Raw genomic sequence first — 26,041 nt, 5'->3', positions numbered from 1 at the left:
ATCTCAATTCAGTTTCCCATTTCAAACAGTTGCCTTATTCTCAAGAACCAATGCATCTTCATATACCGGAATTGAAAGTATTCTTAATATTATGGGAAGGCAAACAAATAATCTGAATAGATGAAATTTCACATACAGACACACACGACAAATGAGCACAGGAAACATTTGTGGGACCTGACTCAAGCGCATTTTTATTGAACGTTTATAACTGTTAAAAACATGTATAAAATTGGTCCTGTTTCAGAAACAAGGCACGCATAGTCATGTCAATGTTCAGTGTTCATGTCATTATTAGCATTATCATTTATCAACATGATCATCAGCATCATCAGCATGTTCCATCTCAGTATTTGTCTAATAGTAGTATCAAGCATTCCCTAATATAAAAACACGTTCCAATTTTTTTTTTCCACAGAGGTTAAAATTTTATTCCGAGCAGCAAGACAATATTCATGCAAAGACGGGAGTGGAGGAGAAGATGCGAGCTGACTGGACTGACAGGCTGATGGGTCTTTAATAGTAGGTCTCCCGTTCCACCCAACCTGGACACAAAAGGAAGGAAAACAAACACACACAAGATTTAGAGGCAACTTCTTGGGTAGATTTACTTTTTATACGATTTATATTAGAGGAATAAGACCTGAATTTCTCCACCCACACCAAGTTTAATAATTACCCACAAGGCAGAGGGAAGTAGAGAGGAAAAACATGAGAGAAAAGGGCAGCAGAGAGGGAGGAAGAGGCACAAATGTGCAGAAAAACAACAAGAGTGCAGAGGGAGATAGAAGTAGGAAAGATAATAAAAGCATGGATCCTGGGCTCACCTCCTGGGCTGCGTCTGAGGATCAGCTTACGGATTTCATCATAGATAAAGATGAGCAGGGAGTAGGGGAAGGCGCAGAACCACCAGTTGGGCCTGGAAAACACACAGAAAAAGAAATGAGAAACTGATCCAGAGGCCCAAGCCTGGATGGACAACATGTGGTAGGTGGAACAAGCACGATTAAAGATTAATCTAGCTATGCACAATGCCTTACAGGTGGATTGTGAGGTGAGTTCCTGTGTTTTTACTCACTTGAGAGGGTACATTCTGAGGGCGACGTCCATGCCTGGACAATAGGAGAGGAAGGCAGCCAGGGCAGTCTCCTCAAACAGCCCAAAGATCAGGATCTTGTTCCTGAAACACACAGGGGAATTAATATTATTAAAACTGAAACCTAAGTAAGACAAACAAATTCAAATGACTGAAAATAGCTGGATTTTAAAGACTTTATCAGCTTGGTGCCTGGATTTCAAACTACTGACACCGAGCCACAGAACTGACGCAAACCACATCAGTCTTTAAAATACAGTTCATGTTGTTTGTGGCCCAAAATAAACAGAGGTTAACTGGAGTTCTTCTTAGAAAAGCGCAGCAGTACAATGTGGAAAAGATGGCATTACATTCACAATGACAGCTGTTTTTTTTTTAAAGGCGAACCATCCACAGCTGAGAATTTTAACAGTTTGGAGTCGGTGTACTTTCACAAACAGTGGTTGTTTTTCTACTCACTTCATGCCCTGTTGGAAGACGGAGTTCCTCCTGGTCTTACAGATGATCAGATCGGCCCACTGCACGATGACGATGCTGACGAAGAAAGCCGTGTGGCAGGTGAACTCCACGATCTTCCTCTGCTCGTAAGTCTGACCAAAAAAAAACAAACAAAAAAAACAAACGTTTCACAAGAGTTTATACCAGGTGTTGATGGTCAAACTCTAACCTTTACTTGCGGTCTGTGCAATAAATGTTACCGACCCACTGCTGTCCATAGCTGTCCTCCAGGTCATTGACGTATTTATTATCCCAGGACACTCTGATGCCCAGCAGGGTGGCAGGCAGGAAGCCGTTTTCAGCCAGAATCACAAAGTAGGTGAAGAAGCCTGCCAGCGCCTGGATCATACCTGCAGGAGAGAGATGTGACAGGATGATGTTAAGAAACCTGACACCAAATGATATCTGATATTTTATAATCTTTTAATCAGTGACTGGAATAAGTTTGTGTTTTAAGCAATCTCAGACTGAATGAATAAAAGTCTATTTATTTTTTGAAATTAAACGAGGGATCAATAAATGATTAGGTAAACAAATTGGCCTCGTGGTCTTTTGGGGAAATAAGATGAATGAGAAAGTGAAAGACTGAATCACTAAATCTAATTAGTCAGTCTTTTGGGCAAAAACTCAGATTTAGTAAATACCATTTTAAAAAAGGTTTTGAGATAAACAAACCATAAAGATGCAGTTTGATTATTTTAAATAAATTCATTTGGCAAGATGCAAAGACAAATAATCACAGAATTAGTAGAGATACATGGTTGTATCTAGAGGATTAAAATATATCAAACTCTAAAAAAAAAAAATGTTTGAAATCAAAGCAAAATTTTTAAATGGCGGGCCACATGTTCTTATTAAAATACATAAGAGTGGTCAGCGTCTTGCAATGGAAAAGAAAAAAGGCCAAAAGAAAAAACATTGTCATGTCAACTTTGAGGAACGCAAAACTGGTACCAACAAATGATCTGCTTGTATTTTGCTCTTATAAGGTGCTTCAGGAAGTTCAGGAGGGCTTCCTTCCTATTCTTGGCTTCATTACCCAAGAGGGAGAAATCAAAAGCCAGAGGCTCCGCTCTATCATCACTCAAACACACAAACACACACACTCTGCTTCTCTATCAGCACAAGCCTATTTCTGGTGCATGCCACTCCTCTGCTTATCTTGGACCACCCAGATACAGAGCTGACTTTCCAGAAAACTCTACCAAGGAACCATGGATAGCAAACTCCTGGCTCCAGTTTGATACATGGTGGAATTGGATTTGAATTCAAGGTTTACCGATCTGTCCGTAGGCTATGCTGATGAGCCTCTCGTTCACCAGTTTGTCTGTTTTGGGGTTTCTGGGCTGCCTCTTCATGATGTCGCTCTCAGCTGCTTCATAAGCCAGGGAGATGGCGGGGACCTGGGAGACAGGACACAGCACCAATCAATGAACACATTAATACAATACCAAACCCTAACCCTGAAACACGAGTTATTTTTCCTTAGCTTGTCATACCAACCAATAATGAGTCTCTCATTTGTAAAAATTCAATGCTATTACAATACAAAGGCAATAAGAGGAAATCAATCAGGTCAGTCCTCACCATGTCAGTTCCCAGGTCAATACAGAGGATGGTGACGGTTCCCAGGGGCAGAGGGATGTTGGCGATGATGAAGAGGAGGAAGGGTGTGATCTCAGGGATGTTACTGGTCAGAGTGTAGGCGATGGACTTCTTCAAGTTGTCAAAGATCAGACGACCTGGTGAGAATATGACACAAATAATTAAAGCCATTGTTTTAATGATTTTAACCATCCAGCTAAATAAGAACAAGTCTAATTTCTCCGTCTTTAATTGTTTAGCACAATCTTTTACCTTCTTCCACTCCAGTAACGATGGAGGCGAAGTTGTCGTCCAGCAGGATCATGTCAGCAGCCTGCTTCGAGACGTCAGATCCAGCGATCCCCATGGCAACACCGATGTCGGCCTTCTTCAGAGCAGGAGAGTCGTTCACACCATCACCTGTCACAGCCACAATGGCACCCTAGAGAGAGGGAAGAGGAGAGTGTTCAGAGTGAAATAACACTTGAGTGCGGAAATTAGACTCAGAGAGATGAGAAGGAAAAGTTCACACTGTTTTGTTCTTTGTGAACATGTTGCATAATCAAGAATAAAGATTTTATTTGTTCTGCTGCCAGTTGTATTTCTATCCTTTTAGTAGTGGTTGTTCTAAAATAATGAGAGATTTTTATTAAGAGAAATACAGAGGAGCAAAGAATGTCACCCAATTTTTCAGCAGAAGAAATGTTTGACTTCAGCTGACACGAGAAGTCAAACTGAGATAACAGGTTTTTGAGTTTCCATTTTCCGAAGTTACACTGAATCACAGAATAATTTCCTGTTGTGTGAAAGAAAAGCCCCAGAGTTTTGAAAGGCTTCCGTGCAATTCTGCTGCATTTGACAGTACAGGCAGCTGTGATAAAAGTGAATAAAAAAACAGGTATCGTGAAAAAGATTTTTTGATCTCGAGGTGACTACAGATAAAAATGCTGTGGGAGCTCCTTGAAATGACAAAAAAAGTGACAATTACTTCCCCACACGATGTCAATATTTATGCCTTCTACTCAAGTAAATAAACAGCTCAACAAGTATATTTTTAAGGTTTATTAAAGATAGTGTAAATAATTAAGTTGGCTGCACCGATCACAGATCCTCCTCTGAGTGAATGGAGAGACATTTGAAATTGAACCTCAACAGTGAGCTAATGCTGCCACGTAGACAGCTCGGACAAGACTGTGTGGCTGCGTTACTGAGGAACTGAACTGAAGTTATGGGGCTCATAAGATGAAATGCTAACACCAACTCATCAATAATCTCCCTCCCACTCCCGCTCCAGGAAGCATGTAGGACGCACTGGAATAGATTATGTTAATTGGTTCTGCAGCTTTCTGACAGACTTTGAGGAACTTCCACAAACTGAACTGTATTAAATTTGTTTTTTTTCAGGTATTTTTCTGCAGAAAAATATTCTGCTGATTGCCTGTCCATAATTAACAAAAACCTAAATAAATAAATAATGGTCAAAGTCCACTCAAGACTAAAAATATTTCATTCCGCCTACTGATGCACATGTGAATATTCATATCTGTGGGGGAGCTCACAGCTTGACAGATGTTATGCTTGAATATTCTGCTGACTTAGCCGTCCGACCAAAGCAATAATCATAAATAAGCATAAGGGGGAGGAGATATCACATATTCACTCAAGCATTTACATTATAAGGCAAAGGCACATGCTGGGTTTGTAAAAAAAAAAAAAAAAAACATACACACATCTCCTTGTTTGTTGTGTTCCTACCTGTCTCTGGCAGCCCTCCACAATGATCAGTTTCTGCTGTGGGGAGGTTCTGGCAAAAACAATCTCAGTGTGATACTTCAGGATGTCGTCAAGCTGCTCTGCGCTCAGGTCCTTCAGGTCTCCACCGTGGACGACACAGGCCTTGGCATCTCTGGAGGGATTACAGAGCCGTTAATGTTAGGTCACTTAAACTCATTCAGACAAATAGACTTTAATTTAACCTAGTGATGCCGTTTACTGTCCTTGTGTCTGCACCTATGCCAACAGGGTTTCTCAGTATGGTCAGTACCTTGGGTTGACTTCGTTGATTGGGATGTTCAAACGAGCAGCAATGTCCTCAACAGTCTCATTGCCTTCGGAGATGATACCCACACCCTTAGCAATGGCCTTAGCTGTGATTGGATGATCACCTGTGACCATGATTACCTAGGACAAGGGACGTGTGTGCTGATGAGTTCAAGGAACAGTCAAAATACAAATTCATGAGCAGTGGGGGGACTTTTTTAGAGAAGAGGAAGAATTTTCTATTTTCCTACAGGCTTTAAGGGCACACCTTGATTCCAGCACTCCTGCATTTGCCGACAGCATCGGGCACGGCGGCACGAGGGGGGTCAATCATGGACATGAGGCCAATGAAGCACAGGTTCTCAGTGGGGAAGTTCACCTCGTCAGTGTCAAAAGCAAAGCCCTCTGGGAACTGGTCATCGGGCAGGTTGAAATGACAGAAACCTGGATGGAACATGACAGAAATGAATTTTAAGATATAGACTGGTATGTTGCTCATATTCTTAATCTATTTCAACCTTTGAGCAAGTATCTATGCAAAGATCTGGGGATGAAAAAAAAACAAAAACCAACAACATCCGTCCATCCTTACCCAGTACTCTCTCTCCCAGACCTCCCAGTTCCAGGTAGGCGTTCTGGAAAGCGTCTCTCATCTCGTCATCCAGAGTCTGCTCTTTGCCCTGAATCATGATGGTGGAGCAGCGGTCCAAAATCCTCTCTGGGGCTCCTTTCATCACTAGCAGGTGCTTGGACTCTCCTTCAGATGCGGCAATCTTGTGAATGGAAAGCTAGGGGCACATAAGAAAAGGGACAGCGGGTCAGTTGTGTAGAGAAGTCTATTTATCAATTTGCTAAAAAGTTCCTTAAGGTCACACAAAGACTTATTCCAGCTAAGGGTGAGTTTTTTTCCAAAGGTCTTGCTGATTTACTGTCAACATGAGGTGGAAATAACCTGACATTTAATATTTCAGGAAGGCCACGACATTTCCAAACAATTAAAAAACCAAAAGGTGACTGATTTAAAAAAAAAAAAAAGAAAAAAAAGAAAAATGACCGTACATACCTGGTACTTATTGGTAGAGTTGAACGGGATCTCAGAGATTTTGGGGCTTTTCTCTCTCATTTCCTGGACAGATCCGCAGCACAGCTCGATACATTTCAGCAGAGCCGACTCAGAGGCGTCACCGGCCACATCTCTCTGGTGGAGGAACACGGGGACAATAAAATCACAGGCACCATATAGCTAACTTTCCAATTACCTTTGTGAAATACTTTTCTTTATATACAGCCTGAGTTGAAATAACAAACACTGTCAATCAAATGTGATTACTCTATGCACCATCATTGGTTCCTTTAACACAAAACCTCCATCTTAGTCGACATACTACAGATTTCTTTTTATCCATGTACAATGCAAAAACATAAGAAGTAATTGAGATCCTTTTGAGAAGCTGGTCATGAAAGAAAAATCCTAATCTATTAATTTCTTTTTTTTCCATCATAAACACCGGCTTTGATAAACGCAGACACCGTGTTTACCCTCCTTTCACTGTTGTTGAAGTGACTGAGGGAAGTGATGAGCAGTGAGAGTGAACGACTGGTAATTAGAGCCACAATACCAGCCAGACACTTACAGGTGACACACACATACAAGTACACGCTCAGATTCACACACACACACACACACACACACACACACACACACACACACACCACACACACACACACACACACACACACACACACACACACACACACACACACACACACACACACTAACAGGTTATTAACACAGGGTGGAAACCAGAAACTGGGCTCCAAGGAAAGTCTGGGAGCCAGGAGACGTACTGGGAGTGTGTTTGCCCGTGTGTGTTTTTCAGGGGTGGGTTTAAGAATAATTATGTGATTACAACATGTGTGTGGACACTCCAGGGACAGTGATCTAAGCAACAAGCCCGTTGGTCTGAGTGGCAAACATCTCAGCAGAAGTCAAATAAACAAAATAAAGATGTTTTGTTTTCCTTTTTTTTTTTTTTTTTTTTAATTTATAGGTTATTAAATGTCTGATGTTATCAAAGAGTAAAAGTAATATAATTAAAGTGAAATGCATATTGCATCACCATAGCTTATGTTTCCTTTCATAAAAACGAGTTTATAATGTCATGTTTCAGTCACTCGTCCTTCATCAGAAAAAATAAGCAGCTTTCACAAAGGGTTGAAGTGAAGTCAAGATCGGGAACAAAAAACATATGACAGAGGAACAACTGTGTGGTTTTACTGGGCACTTTCAGTCAGCATTACAGGATTTTTAAATCCTAGCCACATAATGAGCAAACAAGCTTAAGGCCGGGAACAACAGAAAATGCTTTGTTGTTGTTGAACAGAGGATGGAAGATATGTCAGACTTCTGTTTTTAATTCTAAGAGCTAATTATTTCCCAAATTAAATTACACAATTTATGTGTTGTCTCAAAGAAAGCTTAATATTTAGTATTATTCCCTGCAGTGAAAGGAAAGTTAAGAGCATATACACACCTTCAGAATGGGAATGTTGCTCTGCTCAGCCAGGAAGACGGCGCGGTTGCAAAGCCCGGCGATTCTAGCCAGGGCAGCCCAAGTGTGTGAGCTCCTGTCGAAGGTGGCCCCGCTCTGGTTCTCGGTGGTGTCGGCCTCGTGGATCTGGTTGTCAAACCACATGTGGGCCACGGTCATCCTGTTCTGGGTCAGGGTGCCGGTCTTGTCTGAGCAGATGGTGGAGGTGGAGCCCAGGGTCTCGACGGCTTCCAAGTTCTTCACCAGGCAGTTCTTCTTGGCCATACGCTTAGCAGTCAGAGTCAGACACACCTAGAGATGAGATTGCTCGGGTTAGTTAAGAGCTGAGTCATCGTTTGGATCAATAATTGGACATTTAATGCACAAGAATCACCAGAACTCACAGTGACAGTAGCAAGGAGACCTTCTGGCACGTTGGCGACAATGATACCGATGAGGAAGATAACGGCCTCCAGCCAGGTGTATCCGAGGATGAGGGAGAGGATGAAGAAGGACATGCCGAGGAAGACGGCCACACCGGTGATGATGTGGATGAAGTGCTCGATCTCGATGGAGATGGGAGTGCGTCCAACTTCAAGTCCGGAGGCCAGCGTGGCGATGCGGCCCATGACAGTGCGGTCTCCTGTGCTGATCACGATACCACGAGCGGTTCCTGAAGCGAGGACAATGATATGATAGTATTAAAAACAGAGAACGCAGATTCACTCTTTGATTCACAACACAAGTCTCTGAACTGCAGATAAAAACGTGCAACTGTCTCTGAGAGGCTGTCATCGCACCTTCAACACAGTTGGTGGAGAAGAAAGCAATGTTTCTGGTCTCCAGCGGGTTCTCATTGGAGAAGTCAGGGGTACGAGTCTGGGGCTCTGATTCACCGGTCAGAGAGGAGTTATCCACCTGAGAAATGACACAGAGACTGTGATGGATGGAACAAACAAGAAAAACAACATCTACCTCAGGACAAAAAAAAAATGGGGTCAAGTGTTGCTCTTGGGCCTCGGGTTTAGTTCAGCGGCCAAAACGGGTCACAGACTTGTCAACAAGGAGGAAGTAGCTCACGTCTTGCGCTGAGGCGTCATAAAGTCAAGGCTTTTTGATTTCAAAAAGAAGTACATGTCACAAATTTCAAGAGGTTGAAGGAGTTTTTTTTCCCAAGTGTCAACTAAAGCAGTCATGGTGTTCCTTTGATGCCTTGATGGAGGAATGTTTTTCAGGGTTAAATTCCTTCAACATGGGTCCGAGGCTGAGGAAAAATAACTCCCCCCGCGAGAAGACCAACCTTGCAGCCGTGGGCAGAGATGATTCGCAGATCAGCAGGGATCCTGTCACCACCTTTCACCTCCACTAAATCACCGACCACCACCTCCTCGGCGTTGATGCTCTTCTTCTCACCGTCACGGACGACCAGGGCTTGCTACAAGACAAGACGTGACAGAGACGGACACTTATGTCAGACACAGGAGCAAGTGAGACTGACGCCTTTATTTTCTAGCTGTTTTGGCTGCCTCCACTTCCACATCCTGCAGGATAACTTTCATAGTAATGAAAACTAAAATTATTCAACAGAGCTAATGAGATTCAGATGTCAAGAGGATTTGTTTTTTGTACGACAAAGCGGGAAAGACCTTGAATTAAGATACTACATTTAAGAGTTGACATGAACCGAGGTTTCAGTAATTTCTTAGTTCATTTATGAGCGTGTACAACAAAGTCAATGGGGCTTGGATGTTGATGCAGTTGCAGAAATAAAACTATATGAGGATAAATAGACAAATGCATAAAGGTTTAAATTGTGAGGGGTACCTGTGGGACCAGGTTCTTGAAGGAGTCCATGATCTTGGAGCTCTTGGCCTCTTGGTAGTAGGAGAAGCAACCAGTGATGATGACGACAGCAGAAAGCACGACACCCAGGTACAACTGCGAACATAAAAACGTGACATTTAGATTTAGACAATATAATTAAGGTCCGGATTCAAACGGCATCTGTTGTTTTGTGCTGTTAAACTGACTAATCTTGAACCATAATTACTGATCAATAAAGAAATATTTATTCTTTTTTACACTGGTACTGTCAATCAATCAAAATATTGTATATTTCATCGCACCAACAAATCTTGTACACAAAAAGCATCATAAAACAGAACTAAAATTTTCATTTGTATCATGCTAAGATTAAACTGTGATGATTAAACTTAAATGTAAATGATGATTAAATGGTTAAAATGTGCTCTGCTTTACTGTCACATTAAGACATAACGTAAACATTTCAAGGTCTTTTTCTTACATTATCATTTGCGGGCTCATCTTCCATTGCAGCCTGGATACCATAGGCCAGGAAACAGAGGATGGCACCAGTCCACAGAAGCATGGAGAAACCGCCAAACATCTGGATGAGGAGAGAACAGGGGTGAACATTTACCACTGAAGTCTGAAGTCTGAAATCTGAGTAAGCAACTTCTACATCCGGAAACTAAGGATCCATTTAAACTTGAACACGAAAGCTAAAAAATCTCATTATCAACAACAGTTTGAGGCAGAATGTGTCTGATTTTCAGTCATGTCACTGACAGCCCTGTTCTACCAAGACAGATAGTGTGCCAGTTAAAACAAAGCTGATGTTACCTGTTTGCAGAATTTGACCCACTCTGGGGTGGTGGGAGGAGGAGTGAGGGCGTTGGGCCCATCACGGGCCAGAATCTCAGCAGCCTTTGCACTAGTCAAACCCTGATATGAGGAGAAGATAGAGATTCAGTTAAAAAATGGTGATTATACTTCCAAGTAGTGTCATGATGGAAGTCAGATCATGATAATTATAAATACATTAAAATCATTTTAAGCACATTCTTATTGTTTTCCAGCTAACCACAAATGTAGACATGAACTCACTGATGCATATTTAACTCCAAGGGGAAATGTGGGTGTTACTAGTTGCCTAGCAACATAACATCAACAGACAAACAGGGCCACCTCCTTCATCAGCAGGTAGGACGGAGAAAACAGGTAACAAGTGAGGTAAAGGAGGACAGTAAAGGAAAAAACAGATGAGAACCATATGAAATCAGGGCAGAGGGGCTTCTGCAGCTGATAAATTATTCACGGCCGCTGCATGCACGCACACGCAGAGCTTGGAGACCCCAGTTTAGAGGCTCTGATTAACTATTCTCCTTGATCTTTCCTGCATGACCAGGAGCACATTTGCATAAGGAGAGAGGGCCAGTTGGAGTGTGTAATAAATGTGTTTTGAAGAAAGTGGGGGATTCTGTGTGCTTCCAACACACAATCTCTTAGCTTAGCTTAGCTTAGCACAAAGACTTTAAACCAGAGAAAACAGCCAACAGGCCCCGGCCAAAAGGTAAATCCACCTACCACCTCTAATGACCACTAATTATATATGTTAGTTATATCTGATTTGTTTCATACTAAAAGGTTCCTAGGTGCCGTGACATGTTTAGGTAGTTACTGCTCCCAGCTAAGGAGCAGCCATCATCTTTCCACTTCAGCTTTTGCACAGGTTAAACAACAAAGATATGACATCATCGAGCTGCTGGTAAGCAGATTGTTACCACTGAACAGAACAATGCTGGCTGTGTCGCAATGTCTCCAGTGTCCATGCTAAGCGAGGCCAAGCTAAGCTAATTGGCTGCTGGTTATAGCTTCATATTTATTGGATAAATACAAGAGCGTTATCAACCCTCTTATTTAGTTCTTGGCAAGAGAGCAAGTAAGAAAACTGCCCTTTAAGGGAAGCAGAAGAAATTTCATGCCACACATTTAGTCAACATAAAATTGTCCGTGTCACAACTGACATGTCAGCATTTACTGCTGTGTGAACACCAGCTAGTTTTTACATTATTTATAGTGAGTGTGGAGCACAGTGATGCCGATATCAGCGGGGATGATTATTAACTCACAAACAAAAGTTAGAAAAAAAAAAAATAAACATCCATCTCTGTCTCTCCTCCCTTTGTCTTGATCAATCTCCTTTTCCCTGCAATCTACCCCCCCCCCCCCCCCCCCCCCCTCTTGCTCTTGTTCTTTGTTTAATAAACCCTGGGAGGCCTGAGCCTGTAGTGGCTGATCACACCCTCAGTGGCTCTTCATGATGTGAGAGAAGATCTCTTCCCTCTTGAAGGATCTAAGCCTCATTCATCATTCACCGCCTGAATGTCAACTGTCAGACTGAAGAGAAAAATGGAGGTTGATGGCAAACAGCAGCCAATAAGCTGCTGATATTAGATATTCATATAATCTCCGTGATAAATGTTGACACTTTGATAGAAATACTCTTTTCAAAATTACATTATGATGACAAAGGTTGGAGACAAGAACAACGGCTACCAAACAACACGTTCAAAAAACACACACAAAAAATCCCACTCACATTGCTGAGGTCTGTTCCATATTTGCGATTGAGCTCATCCAGGGTCAGCTTGTGATCATCCTGGAAGGACAAAGAGAAAAGACAGTAGCTTCAGTCCTGTGTGCATGTTTGTATCTACTGTATAATGGTGTGTGTGTGTGTGTGTGTGTGTGTGCCAAAATCCAGTGACATTTGCGGCGCATTGTCTGCCAACCTTTCATTTAAAATGACTACCTGTCACAAGATAGTGCTACAACAATAACAACCACAACAACAACAGAGAAACATTCACAGTTAAGGGAAAAGGAGGAATGGATGAGGAGCCAACAAAAGACACAGGACACGGGGGAGGGAGCAAGAGAGCGAGAGAAAGAAGAGGAGATGAGGAGAAAGAAAAGGAAGGGAGGGACACAAATGAATAAGTCGGGGGAAGAGCAGCAGAAGGAAAATGGTAGAGGTGATGATAAGAAATGGAGTGAGGGAGTTGGGTAGGAAAAAAAAGGACAAGTAGGCAGAGATAAAAGGTGAAAAAAAAAGACAAATTCAAAGTATCTGCACGTTTTAAGATATCACACCAAATACTGAAACCTAAAGTTGAATCACAGATAAATCTAATACTTGATAAATAAAAAAATAAGCTGTAACGGATCCAGAAATCAAACTGTTTCTGCTTTTATGTCTTGATAAATGTAAAATCTAATAGAAAAATAAATTTCCAAGCTTTTGTTTATTGTATTTTAGCACTTCAAGACCTTGAATATTGATATGTTTAGTTCTTGTTTGTGGTTTCACATGAGAGACAGAGGGGGGAGAGGTAGAAGAAATAAAACCGGAGAATGGGACGGTCATATTGAAAGCGGGAGACAGTGGAAAATCAGAGGACGAAGCTGCACTCTCACCATATCCACTTCCTTCTTCAGTTCGTCCATATCCTTTTCTTTCTTCTTCCCCTTCCCCTTCTTCTTGCCGCCCTGCTCCGAGGTCGCAGCCAGCTCATACTGCTCACGTCCTTCCTGGAAACACAATGGAGGGGAAGAGAAGCGGAAAAATACAAAATGAGAAACGCTGTTTAGTAACCCCAAGACCTGACAAGTCTGAAAGAAGGCTCATCTTTCATCTCAAACTAAGCCCCCATTGTTACAGTGCTGGCTGATTCATGGATGACATTTAGTGATGAACAAAACTGCATTAGGCAGAGATGGAAAATGGACATGAGATAGACAGTGACAGTACAAGAGACCCTTTCAACCGAGCAACTTGAAGGCTTGAACCCATACTTTGTATCATTATACTGAATTTAGCCACTGGCAATGAGCTGGTTAGGAATTTTATCTTTTCTTTTTTCTTTTTTGACTCCGATTGTGCTTTGTCGAGGACTTCTTAAGCAGCACATAAGCTCTGGGAAATATTTTACCAAAGCCACAACACACAGGATATTCTGAGGTGTGGATTCAAAATCTAGTGTATGTCCTTATGGCTCCCTTTGGACAGAGATGCACAGCAGTTGGCAGACGTGGAGGCAGTTTTATATGGGTAATATTTCACTGAAGACATCTGTGTGATTAAAACAGCAGTGTAAGATGGAACATTTCAGAAAGTCATTTTGGCACAAATAGAGGCGACATTTTTTTACATCAGTGCTTCACAGCCCCTTAAAAAAACTTAAAAAAAGAAACTTTGTTTACTTGTGACTCTTCATCGCAAATTACATGCATCTGTGCGTGAAGATTCAAAGTGTTTTATTTGAGTACTTTTAGGGGCCTGAAGATGAAAAGCAAAAAAGGAAGAAATTAAATAAAATACACATTTGAAGCTTTTCCTATTCTGTCAATCATCTTGAAAAACATAAAATGCTAAATAAATAGATAGATTTTAAAAAATATGTCCACCTTCGCCTTCAATATGAAACTTTTTCTGCATGGTAACAAAAGAGACCACGCGTGACTAACCCGCCGACCCCTGCTGAGGTGTGTCTGAAGCAACGAGAGCATGTCTGATGTCCGATGACTCAAAATGCAAGAAGACATTTTGTCATACTGCATCTTTTTAAAGCCTCCATGTGGGTCGATGCACTTAGAACCAGATATGGGGAAAAAAAAAAAAAAAAAAAAAAAAAAAAAAGCCTTGAACACAGCTCAGTGTAAAACTGAGAAAAATGTGGCCTAAATTGTGGAGACACACGGTCACAAACTTTAACAGACAGTCCAAGAAAAAAAAAAAAAAGAGTCACCTCTTAACTTGTCACAGAGAGTTAGGCGGAGATGTCAGAGCTTTGTGGGACTAGCAGGGAGTGAATAAAGTCTTGCATCCGGGCTTTATCTTTACCACGGCCATCTGTCGCTGCAAACAGACCTCCATAGGGAACTTTTACTTTTGCAGAATTTGAAAACTTCCTATTGTGAAAGTTCCTTTTTTTATTTATTTTTTTATTTAATAAACGGTTTCAGCTCAACTTTGCGTTTAATCATGTGACAATTACACTGTTTGCTTTAGATGTAGTCTTTCTTAAGTAGGCACATTGATTATTGAGCATTAAACCTAGAAGTGAAACTCAGTATATCAACATTCTGCTCTTTTTGAACCAATGATTATCACTGACTGCAGGCTTCTATTGATCAGCAAAAGATTTAGCAAACTTAAGAATAATCCAATTTGAAATAAAAAAAAAGATTTCAAAAGGATCAGTCAAGCTCAAGACTGACAGTGTGACTGTCTGCATCAGAAATGAAACCCAAGGGAGGAGCAGGCGTTGTGTGGTTTTTGGTCAGTTGGAAGATAAGCGCCTTTTTCACATGATGAGACAGATTAGGCTGCTGGGGGAAACTAATTTCACTTGTTTAAACACCTACTTGGCAATAAAGGGTGTTGTTGACTCAGGCTTGAACACACAGAGCTTTATTCATTCACCAACAGCTTTCCTAAACATAACCTCACCAGTTAAGTACCTCAGCCAAACCCCAGACGGGAGGTAATCACACTTGGGGACATTTTGTTGATTATACCCGACTTCTCTCACTGTAGGCAAGAAAAATGTTAATTAAATGAAGAGTATGTTTAAGTTCAGACCTGGATCTCCCAGAAAGACATATATCCTATCAATAATTCAAATATGATTTAAAAAAATAAACAACAACACACACTTAAGGTACAGAAATGTCCTTAATTTGTGCGACTCTCTGGCACTTTGGCACGCCCTGTCCCCTTTTCTCTCTGCTCGTCTCCCCCACAGTCATCCCCTCTCGTTATCAGCGGTCACTGCAGCTGAAAGGCCCGAGCAAAGATTGTGTCATCTTAGACGGCTGTAAGCCAGAGGGGTGTGAGACAGAGTGACAGGAGAAGAAAAAGAAGAGAAGGTGAGATAGAGAGGAAGAAAAAGAAACCGAGATGGAAGAGGGCGGGGGGCAGAAGCGGAGCTGAAGTCTAAAACATGCTGCAATTCAGCAGAAGTGGGTTTATGACAAAAAAAATCCTTCATTTACACCATCCATTTCATTTCTCCATCCTGTCCTCTGTCATGCAGCAGGTATAATCAGGTGAGTGGCTAAGCTGTTTCATTCACTGGATCAGTCAAATACTGACATTTCCATCTGCCACTCAGGATGACGATGCCAATCTATCTGTCAGTCCATCACCTTAGCTCAGACCGAAATATCTCAACAGGTGAATCCTACTGACGTCGGTGATCCCCTGACGTGTCTTCTAGCACCACGAGCAGGTCAAAATGTTCATTCTACATAAACAAGACGGAATGGCACACATTTTGGCTCAGACATCATGTTCCCCACAGGTTGAAGGCACGGCTGCTTACCTGCTAAACATCACAATGCATTGTTAGCATGCTGACGTTAGTATGTAGCTCACAGGACAGCCTCACAGAGCCCTAGCGTTGCCCTAAACTCTTGTTTCTATAAGTAGAAGAGATGGAGGTGGGGAAAGTGAGCACTTGTTGAACATCTAAAGTAACAGCATTTATGTTGCAAAATAAAGCTGTCGCCCTAATGCACAGCATCACTTAACAGGTGAAACATGTGTAGGCTTCTTAGTGTATGTGCTGCTCTCAGAGGGAGAGGGAGAAAGTTAAGCCGATGTGTGTTTCAGCCAGGTAACAGGAGATCGCAACACTAGAGGCCAACATTGATTAGTAGTTAAGGCTCATCTATAATTCAGCACTGTACAGGGATCAGAGGTGTTAGCGTGTTAGCAGGAGGGAAGGAGGCTGCGGAAACACCAAGTGACTACTAATGAGCCATTTGTCTGCATGCAACACCACAGTGTGTAGCAGCCATTTTGAAAACTCTTTCAAGGCGATATTTTGGACACAAAATGACCCGCGTGAGGCTCACCCACACACCACATGACCAAATATGGACGCCCCGGACACAGCCCCAGTCATGGAAACATGCTAACTAATATTGTTTTTCTACTGCATTCGCCTTTTAAAGTTTCCCAGGGACCCACCAGAGCAGAGTGTGTGATCCCTGCACATGTTGTTATTGTTGCTCGAGCCCCCTGGTTGGTTAAGCTGGGAAAACACTGAGCCTGGTTCTGGATCACTGCGGTCAGATCTTAGCCTCTGGACCCCTAAGGGCCCCCAGGGGCCATCTGGCTTTAGGCAAATAAATCACAACACACGGCGATCCGGAGCCTGAAGTTGGAATGCAAACTTGCTTCCAACAGATTTGACAGGAATACCAGTTGTTTGTTTGAGCCTCATCAAAATACTAATACTACAAAATACTACATTCAAAAAAACTTTAACATACTGGCAGATCATTGATATATATATATATATATATATATATATATATATATAAAATATTATCAAAGAATGTTGTTGAATATATTTCAGTTTTGACCTTCTGTCACTGACATTTCCTGACTAAATAATTCATTGAGAAAATGACTAGCACATTCACTGATAACGAAAACACAGGTTAGATCATCCATAAGTTGTGCCATGGCATACTGACAAGAGTATTTTCTTAACAATGGATGTTACAAAGCAGCAGTCAAGCACTGCTAGAGCAAACAGAAGAGCTCGTTTACTCGCTCTTTGCTCACCTGAAGAGTTTGCATAGCAACCAATAAGGCCTGTGTATCTGCAAGATCCTAACAGCTGATATTTCAAGTGCCCCACTTCAAGTGAATGAGTAGAGACGGAGGAAATGCTACAATGGAAACGTTAAGCCATTTCAAAGCACATTGTCTCTGATATTAAAACACTTAAACTAACAAAAACTGCTCCCATATTGGACTGGCAGTTGTTTACATGTGACAGGCGACAGTCGAGTCGGAGCTGCAGCGCGCCCCCCCCCCCCCCCCCCCCCCCCCCCCGCGTCTGCTCTTGACATTTTCCTTTACAAGACGGAGCAAACTGAAAAGTTGAGTTACCCGCCTGAGCTGTCTCTAAGTGTGGCCAACTGTGATTTCTCCCTTTGCACCTCAGCCAGAGTTTTTGTCTCTCAGCAGCTGTTTGCTCAGTCATCGCTTTGGATTGGCAAGTTTCCACTCACTGCACAGGAATCTTATTTTTTATCTCAAGGCACAAAAGGTGTGTGGTGATTGATAATATTCAGCACTGAAGCTAAAGTCTGATTCTACTGCTGCGGCCGAGCATCGATAGCTTATCCATTCGTCTAAAACATACAACACAAACGGTGCTAATGAGCAGTCCAACACCAAGACGTGGCGCTTCCAATCAACCACTTTAAAGGAAAGTAAATGAAGGTGACGATGACACATCTCCTCCCTCTACTTGTTGAACCGTTTTGAACCACTTTTAAGTCTATATTCAGCTCAATATATTCACACTTCTGCTTGAGAAACTGGTAGAAGTAAACCCCCAACCACTGAACCTCACTGACATTTTCCTCATTCTGTCTTCTGCACTTTCATTATTCTTATTAGTATGTGTAGTTTGGTGACTGCACATACAGTAATTACCAGCCTAAACTGAAAACACCTGTGTCTGTGTGTGTGTGTGTGTGTGTGTGTGTGTGTGTGTGTGTGTGTGTGTGTGTGTGTGAGTACTTGGGCCTTAAAGGGAAATTCCCATTTGATAGAATGGTATCACTCTTAACTAACAAGTCCTCAACCAATCAACTTGTTGTGGTCTTGACCTGTTGGGGATTTTGTCAGCTCCCTCATCTTACTCTCTCTGTAGAGAAATGAGTGCAGTCAGCCCTAACCACTCCTGGTGAAATGTTATAACAGCACTGCACTTGCCACTCGACTGACTAGGCGAGTTACACCTGTACTTAACCCTCAGTCCTGTCACATCCTCTGCAACACTGTGACAGAGCCGGACAGCACATTCATTTTCTTCATACTTACAGTTTATCGTCTATGTGGCGAGGCTACACAGCTCAAAGCCCAGATACTTAACTAATCCTCATTATATCATACAGTGAGGCTTTTTATGACCAGTACTGTTTGACCGCCATTAGATGTTGCATTAAATATTACAGGGAAGCCATTACAGCAGAGATTCTGGAAATGCCACCAGTTGTAGTGCCACCTCTAAATGCCAAGCAGGTTCTCTTCCATATATGATTTACTTGTATGCTTCTTGTGTAGTGTATTTTGTCCCAAATGGTTAGAAAATCCTTCCCCATCTGCATTAAAAGGTGAAATGTGTGTAATATGCAGCACTATCCTCCCACAGGAGACGAGAAAATAAACCCTGACCTTGAGAAGAAGCACCCAAGGTCATCCACAACAACCAACCAACCAGCCATGGGGATGTTAGGACGGGAGAGAGAGTGGGAGATGGATATATTGATAGAAAAAGCAAGACAATCACAGTGTTAGGAGGACCAAAGGGAATAGAGACGAGACGAAGGAATGGAAAACAGAGACGGAAGCTCTCCAGCAAAGAGATGACAGAAGTTAAGAGGAATTTCCTCAGAATAAAACAACATAAACTGATGTTGAATCTCTCCCATGCACTCACTCTCTCTCTCTCTCTCTCTCTCACACACACACACACACACACACACACACACACACACACACACACACACACACACACACACACACAGAAGCCTACTGGACAGAGAACAATGGCCCTTTGTACTTCTTCCATAAAATCTGCATCAAAAACAAAAACAAAAACAAAAGAATCGAATCTTTTCATGTGACTGTTAAGACCACGAGCATGCGGGCAACTTTATCTGCCAGTGCCGCTGACCAACATCACATTTCCCTCACTCTTTATGGAGATTTGTGGGAATATAACAATGGACTATGACCATGAACAAAAAGAAGTGCCTTATTATTTGATGTTTGTTTGCAAAATACCTTTCTTACGTTGTCCTGGAGCTGTACACCAGGCGACAGCTAAACCTGATCACATTCTTTATGCAGATTACAGACTGAAATCCCTCATTCGGTGACGTCATGTTCAGTTACACCGGTTTAAGCGTTGTTTTAATTTGTGAATGAAGCCCCGACTCTGATCATGACTGAGCTGCGGCGTGCAAAGTGACCCGTTCGAACGTTGCAAACTCAAGTCGCATAGCTTGGTCAGGAAACTGGATGAGACTTAACTGGACAGTGAAGAGACAGTGAAAAACAGGAAGGGAAAAGAAAGGATCTGTGTTAGAAGAACACTGGGAATCGAATAGCTGAATGAACACGCCTCTTTGAATAGCAATGAACCCCCCCCTCCCAAAAAAAAAATACAACTTCACCAAGAATTTCTGAGGCCCCCTCCCCTCTCTCTCTTCCTCCCTTTATTTCTCGCCTGAGAGAACAACATCGTAAAGGCTCACACATGTCAGAAGAGAGCGTTCGGTCAAGCGGCCGCATATTTTAAAGAACAAACTTTTTTTACGGGCAGACTTGAATTCCTATGAAAGGCCCTTCTCTGTGCCACAGTCTGGTGCCAGATACACAAGCTGCTCATTCAACTGTGCCGACACACATACACACACAGTCCTGGGACATTGCCCGGTTGCTACCGACGACTATTACCACACCTCTTGAGATATGTGAATGGACAGTCACATGCTGTAGCCCCTCCCCCCTCTCACTCTCCCTCCTTCTTCCCATGTCCCCTCTCTCCTCTCCCCCTTTTCCCCCTCCTCCTTTATTCTTTCATTTCCTCCAACTCTCCCTTTTTTCTGTTTAAACAGTGAAAAGAAAGTGTGTTAATTTACACGGGGTCGTGTTTAACACTCCCTTCACGTCCTGTGCAATGTTCGAGCTTTTTCCAGGCAGAACAAAAGTGAATGAATGAATCAATGCCTCTCCTTGTTGGAAACTTTGCAGGCACTTCTCTTCTGCCAGGGTGACGCACAACACAACTGAAATGACAAATTCACAAACTGCCACCATCCGAATAGTTAAGACTTCCCATCTGTTTCCCTCATTTATAAAGTTCAGCTTCACCAAAAGGCTCTGAGCATCGTTAGGAACGAGTCTCACCCAACATTCACCCTCTTTGAGCTTATATACAAAGAAATACCTTCCCTGAGGCTATTTGACTCTTGAATGGCAAACCTTCAGCACTTCAAGGTACACATTATTTTTAGCTAATGTTTTTTTTTTGTATAGTATAATGTGTTTAGGTCATTAACCTCTTGTAAACTTATGAGGTATATTTTGTTTTTAGCTTATATTTTATATTATGGTACTTTCACATGTTTTTGTTTTAAGTTTTAAATGAACAGAAATATCAACTTTCATTGAGCCACTTGCATTTCCTTGCTTATCACTCATTTGGATGTCACCCCTTAGCAAGGCTTTGTTAATTCCTTATTTATCAAGGAGATTAAATTAATGTGCAAGCAAAGATCTTCAGTCATCTTACAAGACAGGCAAATATTTGATTGTGTATAAGGACTCCTTCATGATAAATTGTTCCCTATGTGGGAAGAAAAATAGTATCGTAAAGAGCTGAACAGGCAACCTGGAGCTGCTCTGGATTGGAATGAATGAACCAGTAAATCGATGGATGTTTTTTTTACCTTCACACTTTAGCCACACCTCCACGACATTCATTAGCCAAGACAACATAGCTACAAGTTGCATCATTTCCTCATAAGGGGGAAAAGCTGAGTGGGTCACTGGTATCTTTTTCAAATATTGAAACTCCCTGCCTTTTCATAATCACATGAACAAATTGCCCAATGATTCTGGCTACAGTACTGGAGACCTGGAATATGATAAATCTTGATTTTGGCATAGGAAAAAACATATTTCTTCATCTAGGAAATGCATGGACAGCGCTGGAGTTTGTTATTTCTTATGCGAATGTTCAACTTTTGCTGAGCAACAGGCTTGCAGTGAAAGTTCAAAGAGCTGCCACAGAAAACAAATCGCACGGCTCAAGCTGCTTAGCCAAACAGGCAAAGACAGAGCGAGCTGGCATGTGAAAGAACTGGAGGAGGAGAGAGAAAGGGAGGGAGGGAGCTAAAAAGGAAAGCAATGAAGGAAAGAAAATACAAAAGAGCAAGAGACAGCAAGAGAAACAGGAAAAAGATAGATGAAACAAGATGCAGGGGGAATTACAGACGGAAAGAGGGAGTCAGAGATGGAGTGAGTGTGAAAAGAGAGAGAAAGAAGGAGAGAGGCAGTACGCTGTGTTCTGTCACAGACAAGGGGTGGCGTGTGACAAAAGCACCGGCTAATACACAATGACTGCCAAGCGGAAAGAATGTTAAATCCTCAGAGAAAGAGGGAGAGAGAGGGACAGAGAGAAGGAAAACAGGTACAAACACAGGGAACAAGAGTGAAACGGGCTGTAAAGAATGGATGTGAAGGTGTAGTCGCGGTGCCCCATCGGCTGAGATTAAACGTGGCCGAGGGCTGACATGCTAGTTCACTTTACAGTGTGAAAAATAATTGGCAGAGCCCTCGCTCTGAAACTTGCTTTTGGTCGAGTGTTGCCATCTCTGGCCACTAAAGAGGTAGTTCTGCATTTGGGGAATATCATATCTCCTGCTCCCCCCTGACTCAGACTAACTTATAAAAGCCTTTTCATGTCTGTGAAATGCGAAGGCATGAGGAACAGGCCTAGTTTAAATGAATTCATGGATGCCTGTAAAATGCACCAGAAGAATCCCTTTAAACTTCTCTCCAAAAACAGGATTTTTACATGGCGTAACTGAACTGCACTCACATAATTAACATTTTCTGCAACATTTAATAAAAAGCAAAAAGCTGGGCTGATGAACATCAGAAAACCTGTCAGCTTATGACAAGTTGTGCTTTTAACAAGAGTCAGAGACAAAATGCAGGAATCACTAACTTAAATATGCACTGGCTTTCATTCTCCCTGTTTATTAAAGCCTGAAAGGCAACCGAATGAACTTAACTTTGAAATAGTTTAATTAACCTCACAATCCTCTTTATGTTCATTTAATGTTCTGTAGTTGAAAAGTCATAAATTTGATTTTTTTTATTCATGTATATTATGTCTTGGACACAGAATATGGACCTTTCCCTTACTGTGGAAATCAACTGAAATGACAGCAAAGCATTGCTCACTTTTTTATCTCCTAATGCACAAGTGTTCAAAGTATCCAAATATCAGAGCTGAAACTTGCTTAAGAGATTAAGCTTTTGGGATGAAGTATTTATTTTTTTTATTGCTGCCATCTTTAAAATTCACCCAGTTGAGGAGAAAAGATAGAAGCGATCGAGTCAGGTAAGATCATGAAGTATTCAGTTGGACCCCCCCCAATCGGTCTCCTATGATTTTGACAGCTGTCTCCCAATTCTTGTTCTGTATCGCTGCCCAGTTAATCAGTCAGAGGAGAGACGTGATGCTTTAGACTGCTCACCTTCCTTATCCATTTCATGTTTATGCCTAAACATTCATTTTATAAAGAAAAAAAAGAAAATTCGTCACTGAAATAAAGTCAAGTTACCTGCTCCCCTCATAAACCTAAAGCTTTGCAATGGATCATTCATCAGAGACAATGATTGGTGTTAAACTTTAGACATTTTGCTTTTATCAGCCCCACCCCAGCCTCTTCTCCCTCCTCTCTATCATGTCTGGGAGCCAAGTTGCTCAGTGGTGGCAATGCGGCAACTGGTGCCTCTTGGCTCCCCTTAATATAACCCCCCCCCCCCCCCCCCCACCACCACCACTCACCACCACCACCTCTCTCTTTCAAGCAATCAGCCCCTCCTCTTGCACCTCTCAGCTCACTCGTTTTTTGTCTGTTTATTGCAATGTGCTGCGTATCTGATGAGAAAACACTGAAAAGCATGAGAAGGCCAGCAAAAGGGTGATCTCATATTAGAAATGAACAGGGGGTGCATGTCCAAAACAAGAGGGGAAACTGAAAAGAGCGAGAAAAAAAAATTCTCATACCTGTGTGCCCTCTCACTGCCCTGATTCGTCTCCATTACAACAAAACAACTTCTCAACCTTTCTCTCCTCCCTCTCCATCTCTCTGTCCTCGTACCAGGAAAGCTCAGGCAATTATCTCTTCCAAGTCTAGCTGTTTGTCTGTTCCAGCACTGAAGGAGAGGAGAGGAGAAGAGAGGAAGACTGGAGGGGGCAGGAAAGGAGAGGAGATGCAGTGGGGAAATGGAGGAAGGTTGCATGGGGGGCAGGGCATAGCTTTCTTCACATATGGGAGGAAAAAAACCCAGCAGCAGCAAGCCAAGAAGCCAAAAGAGAGCGAGCAAAGATTTTCAGACTGTTAAATGAGAGTCATGGAGAAAAGGAGGAAGGAAGAGAAACTGAATGAGCCATTCTGCTTCACATCTCCCGCCAGATCCTCTTGGTCCATCTTTCTCTCCCTTTCACTCGCTCCATCTACCTCTCCATCCCTCGCAGGCTGAATCTGTAATGAGTGTTTCTGTTGCGCAGCATGCCAGGGTGTGGCGACCACGACTGATATTCCTTACAACAGGGTTCAATTTCACACCTTACAATTCAAGGCTGTGGAAAATAACAGCTGTGTTGTGCCTAATAATAATGCGAAGAAGCAGAACATGTGCTGCTGGGTAAAGGTTGTGTATTCTTCTTTTGACATGACCAGCTTTAATGACTGTCTGAAGATGAAGCCCACAGAAAGATAAACCTTCCTACTAAGCTCATAACATTAAATCACAACTTTCAGACTATTGATATGTGATACTAACGCTTCTCAATGCGAGATCAATAATTTGTCAGCGATGGATTATTGCTTGTTGGTGCACATATTATATTTTTAGGACAGCTTGCAAAGGTGGTGGACAAAAAGCAGCAAAATAATCAAATATTATCCTTCTTTTCCTGCAACTTGCACCGCATTAATTCCATTTACTGCAACACACATTCTGACTTTGCGCCACACAAAAGTGTCAGCCTAAAATACAGCAACACTCCAAGATATTACCCCTAAAAGGTGTGGAGATGTGACTTAAGATAAGTTGAAGATAATTGGTCACAGAGCTCCGAATCTCCCAGCAGAGGAAGAAATGGGTTGGACTTTTTAACATATCCCTCCCACTGTTAAGCTATGATACACAGCTGCTCTGAAAAGTGCTACAATAAAACAGCAAAATGTTTCAAACTAACATGTTTCTTGCTGAAAAGAAGAAAAGAGCATCGGCTACTTCACGCATCTTGCTTAGTTTCATGAAACTCACACGTATCAAAAGTATATTTAACACTTGGACTACTTTTTCGACACATATTAAATTGAAATAGCCTTCCACGGCTCGAATTAACTCCGCAACCATTCACACCGTTATTTTATCAGTACAAACAGGTTGATTTCCACAGATACAGCGTCGCAGCTAATGCTGATACACAGTGAAAACTTTGACAGCCCAGGCGTTTGAGAACATCCCGTTATGTAACCGGACACCGAGCCCGTTTGAGAAGCATCTTTGTGAGCCGTGGAAACTTACTTCTTTCTTACTTATTTACTTTCCCCCGCCTGTCTGAGTAAAACGAGAAAGGGGGTCTTGTGCTCTCGGCATCGACAACACGGAAGTAATCAAAGTACTTCGGAGAAGCAGGCATTTTGAGAGAAAAAGGAAGCTTATTTTAACACATGTTGATACTCCACCTCCCCCCGTGATGACAACAACATATATTGCGCAAAACCACTTGTTTGAATGGTGAAGTTTTAAATCCTTTTTCCCCACCCCATGAGCGAAAAAAGCAGCTATGAAGTGAAACAAAGAGAAAATGTATGTATACTTACTCCTCTTCCCATGGTTGCTGAGATGTGGACTTAATTCTTCCCAGTTCAAGTAAAAATTGAGAAACAAAAGTCCTCCTTAAAAATTATGTACAGTAAAAAAAAAAAAAATTAAAATAAAAGAAAACTCCTGGATGTGCCCGTTATTTTTTTTTATGTTTTTTAATTTTTTTCTTCAGCACGTGTCACTCCTCCTGAACACACATCCGAGCTCGCAAGCCGCCGCGGCAGACCCTCCAATACTTATAGACGGCGTTCCTTCCATTGTGACGTCGACACCGTTTGCCATGGTAACCCCACGGATGGAGGCGGGGCGTCCGCCATTACTGGGCGTTTTTTTTTTTAAGCATGCCATGCATCACACACACACACACACACACACACACACACACACAGGCACGCACACACACACACACACACACGCGCGCGCGCGCGCGCACACACACACACTCGTTCACCAAAATCAATCAAATTATCAATACCTATTAAAATATTGCAGGAAAAAAAACATTTATAACATTGGAAAAAAACAAGTGAAGATGATGCAGCAATTTGAGAAAAATAATACACATTTTCTAATCCCTTGTGTTAAAAGTAATAATTCTATATTTCTTAAAGGAATAGTACAACTTTTTGGAAAACCCAGTTAGCTTAGCTTAGCACAAATACTAGAACCACATGGAAAAGCTAGCAAGGCTCTGTGCAAGGTAATGAAATCTGCTTATCACCCAGAAAGCTCAAATTTGTATATCTGATTTTT

General features: G+C 42.0%; 1 protein-coding gene across 1 annotated transcript; it reads right to left on the bottom strand.

Annotated features, from left to right (window-relative positions):
* Positions 1-167: 167 nt before the first annotated feature.
* Positions 168-25,504, bottom strand: LOC130165300 (sodium/potassium-transporting ATPase subunit alpha-1). The gene is made up of 23 exons (XM_056370449.1): positions 25,285-25,504; positions 13,030-13,143; positions 12,152-12,211; positions 10,393-10,494; positions 10,055-10,156; positions 9,574-9,687; positions 9,050-9,184; positions 8,550-8,667; positions 8,154-8,422; positions 7,753-8,061; positions 6,282-6,416; positions 5,811-6,006; positions 5,487-5,662; positions 5,223-5,359; positions 4,934-5,084; positions 3,452-3,620; positions 3,182-3,336; positions 2,874-2,997; positions 1,799-1,944; positions 1,556-1,686; positions 1,079-1,180; positions 828-919; positions 168-545 (listed from the first exon to the last, which is right to left on the bottom strand). Exons 1-23 carry the CDS (start codon positions 25,294-25,296, stop codon positions 517-519), a joined length of 3,078 nt encoding a protein of 1,025 aa, XP_056226424.1. The 5' UTR covers positions 25,297-25,504; the 3' UTR covers positions 168-516.
* Positions 25,505-26,041: the final 537 nt, after the last annotated feature.

This window comes from Seriola aureovittata, chromosome 24 (assembly GCF_021018895.1).
Source record: "Seriola aureovittata isolate HTS-2021-v1 ecotype China chromosome 24, ASM2101889v1, whole genome shotgun sequence".
Classification (NCBI taxonomy): Eukaryota; Metazoa; Chordata; class Actinopteri; order Carangiformes; family Carangidae; genus Seriola; species Seriola aureovittata.
The sequence above is the reverse complement of the archived record's forward strand: the minus strand, read 5'-3'. Positions and strand labels throughout refer to the sequence as shown.

Excerpts from the sequence above, each read along its gene's own strand:
- LOC130165300 (XM_056370449.1), bottom strand. Across the intron at positions 6,417-7,752 it reads GCAACATTCCCATTCTGAAG|AGAGATGTGGCCGGTGACGC; the intron begins GTGTGTATATGC and ends TTCCTCCACCAG. Across the intron at positions 6,007-6,281 it reads ACTCTACCAATAAGTACCAG|CTTTCCATTCACAAGATTGC; the intron begins GTATGTACGGTC and ends ATGTGCCCCTAG.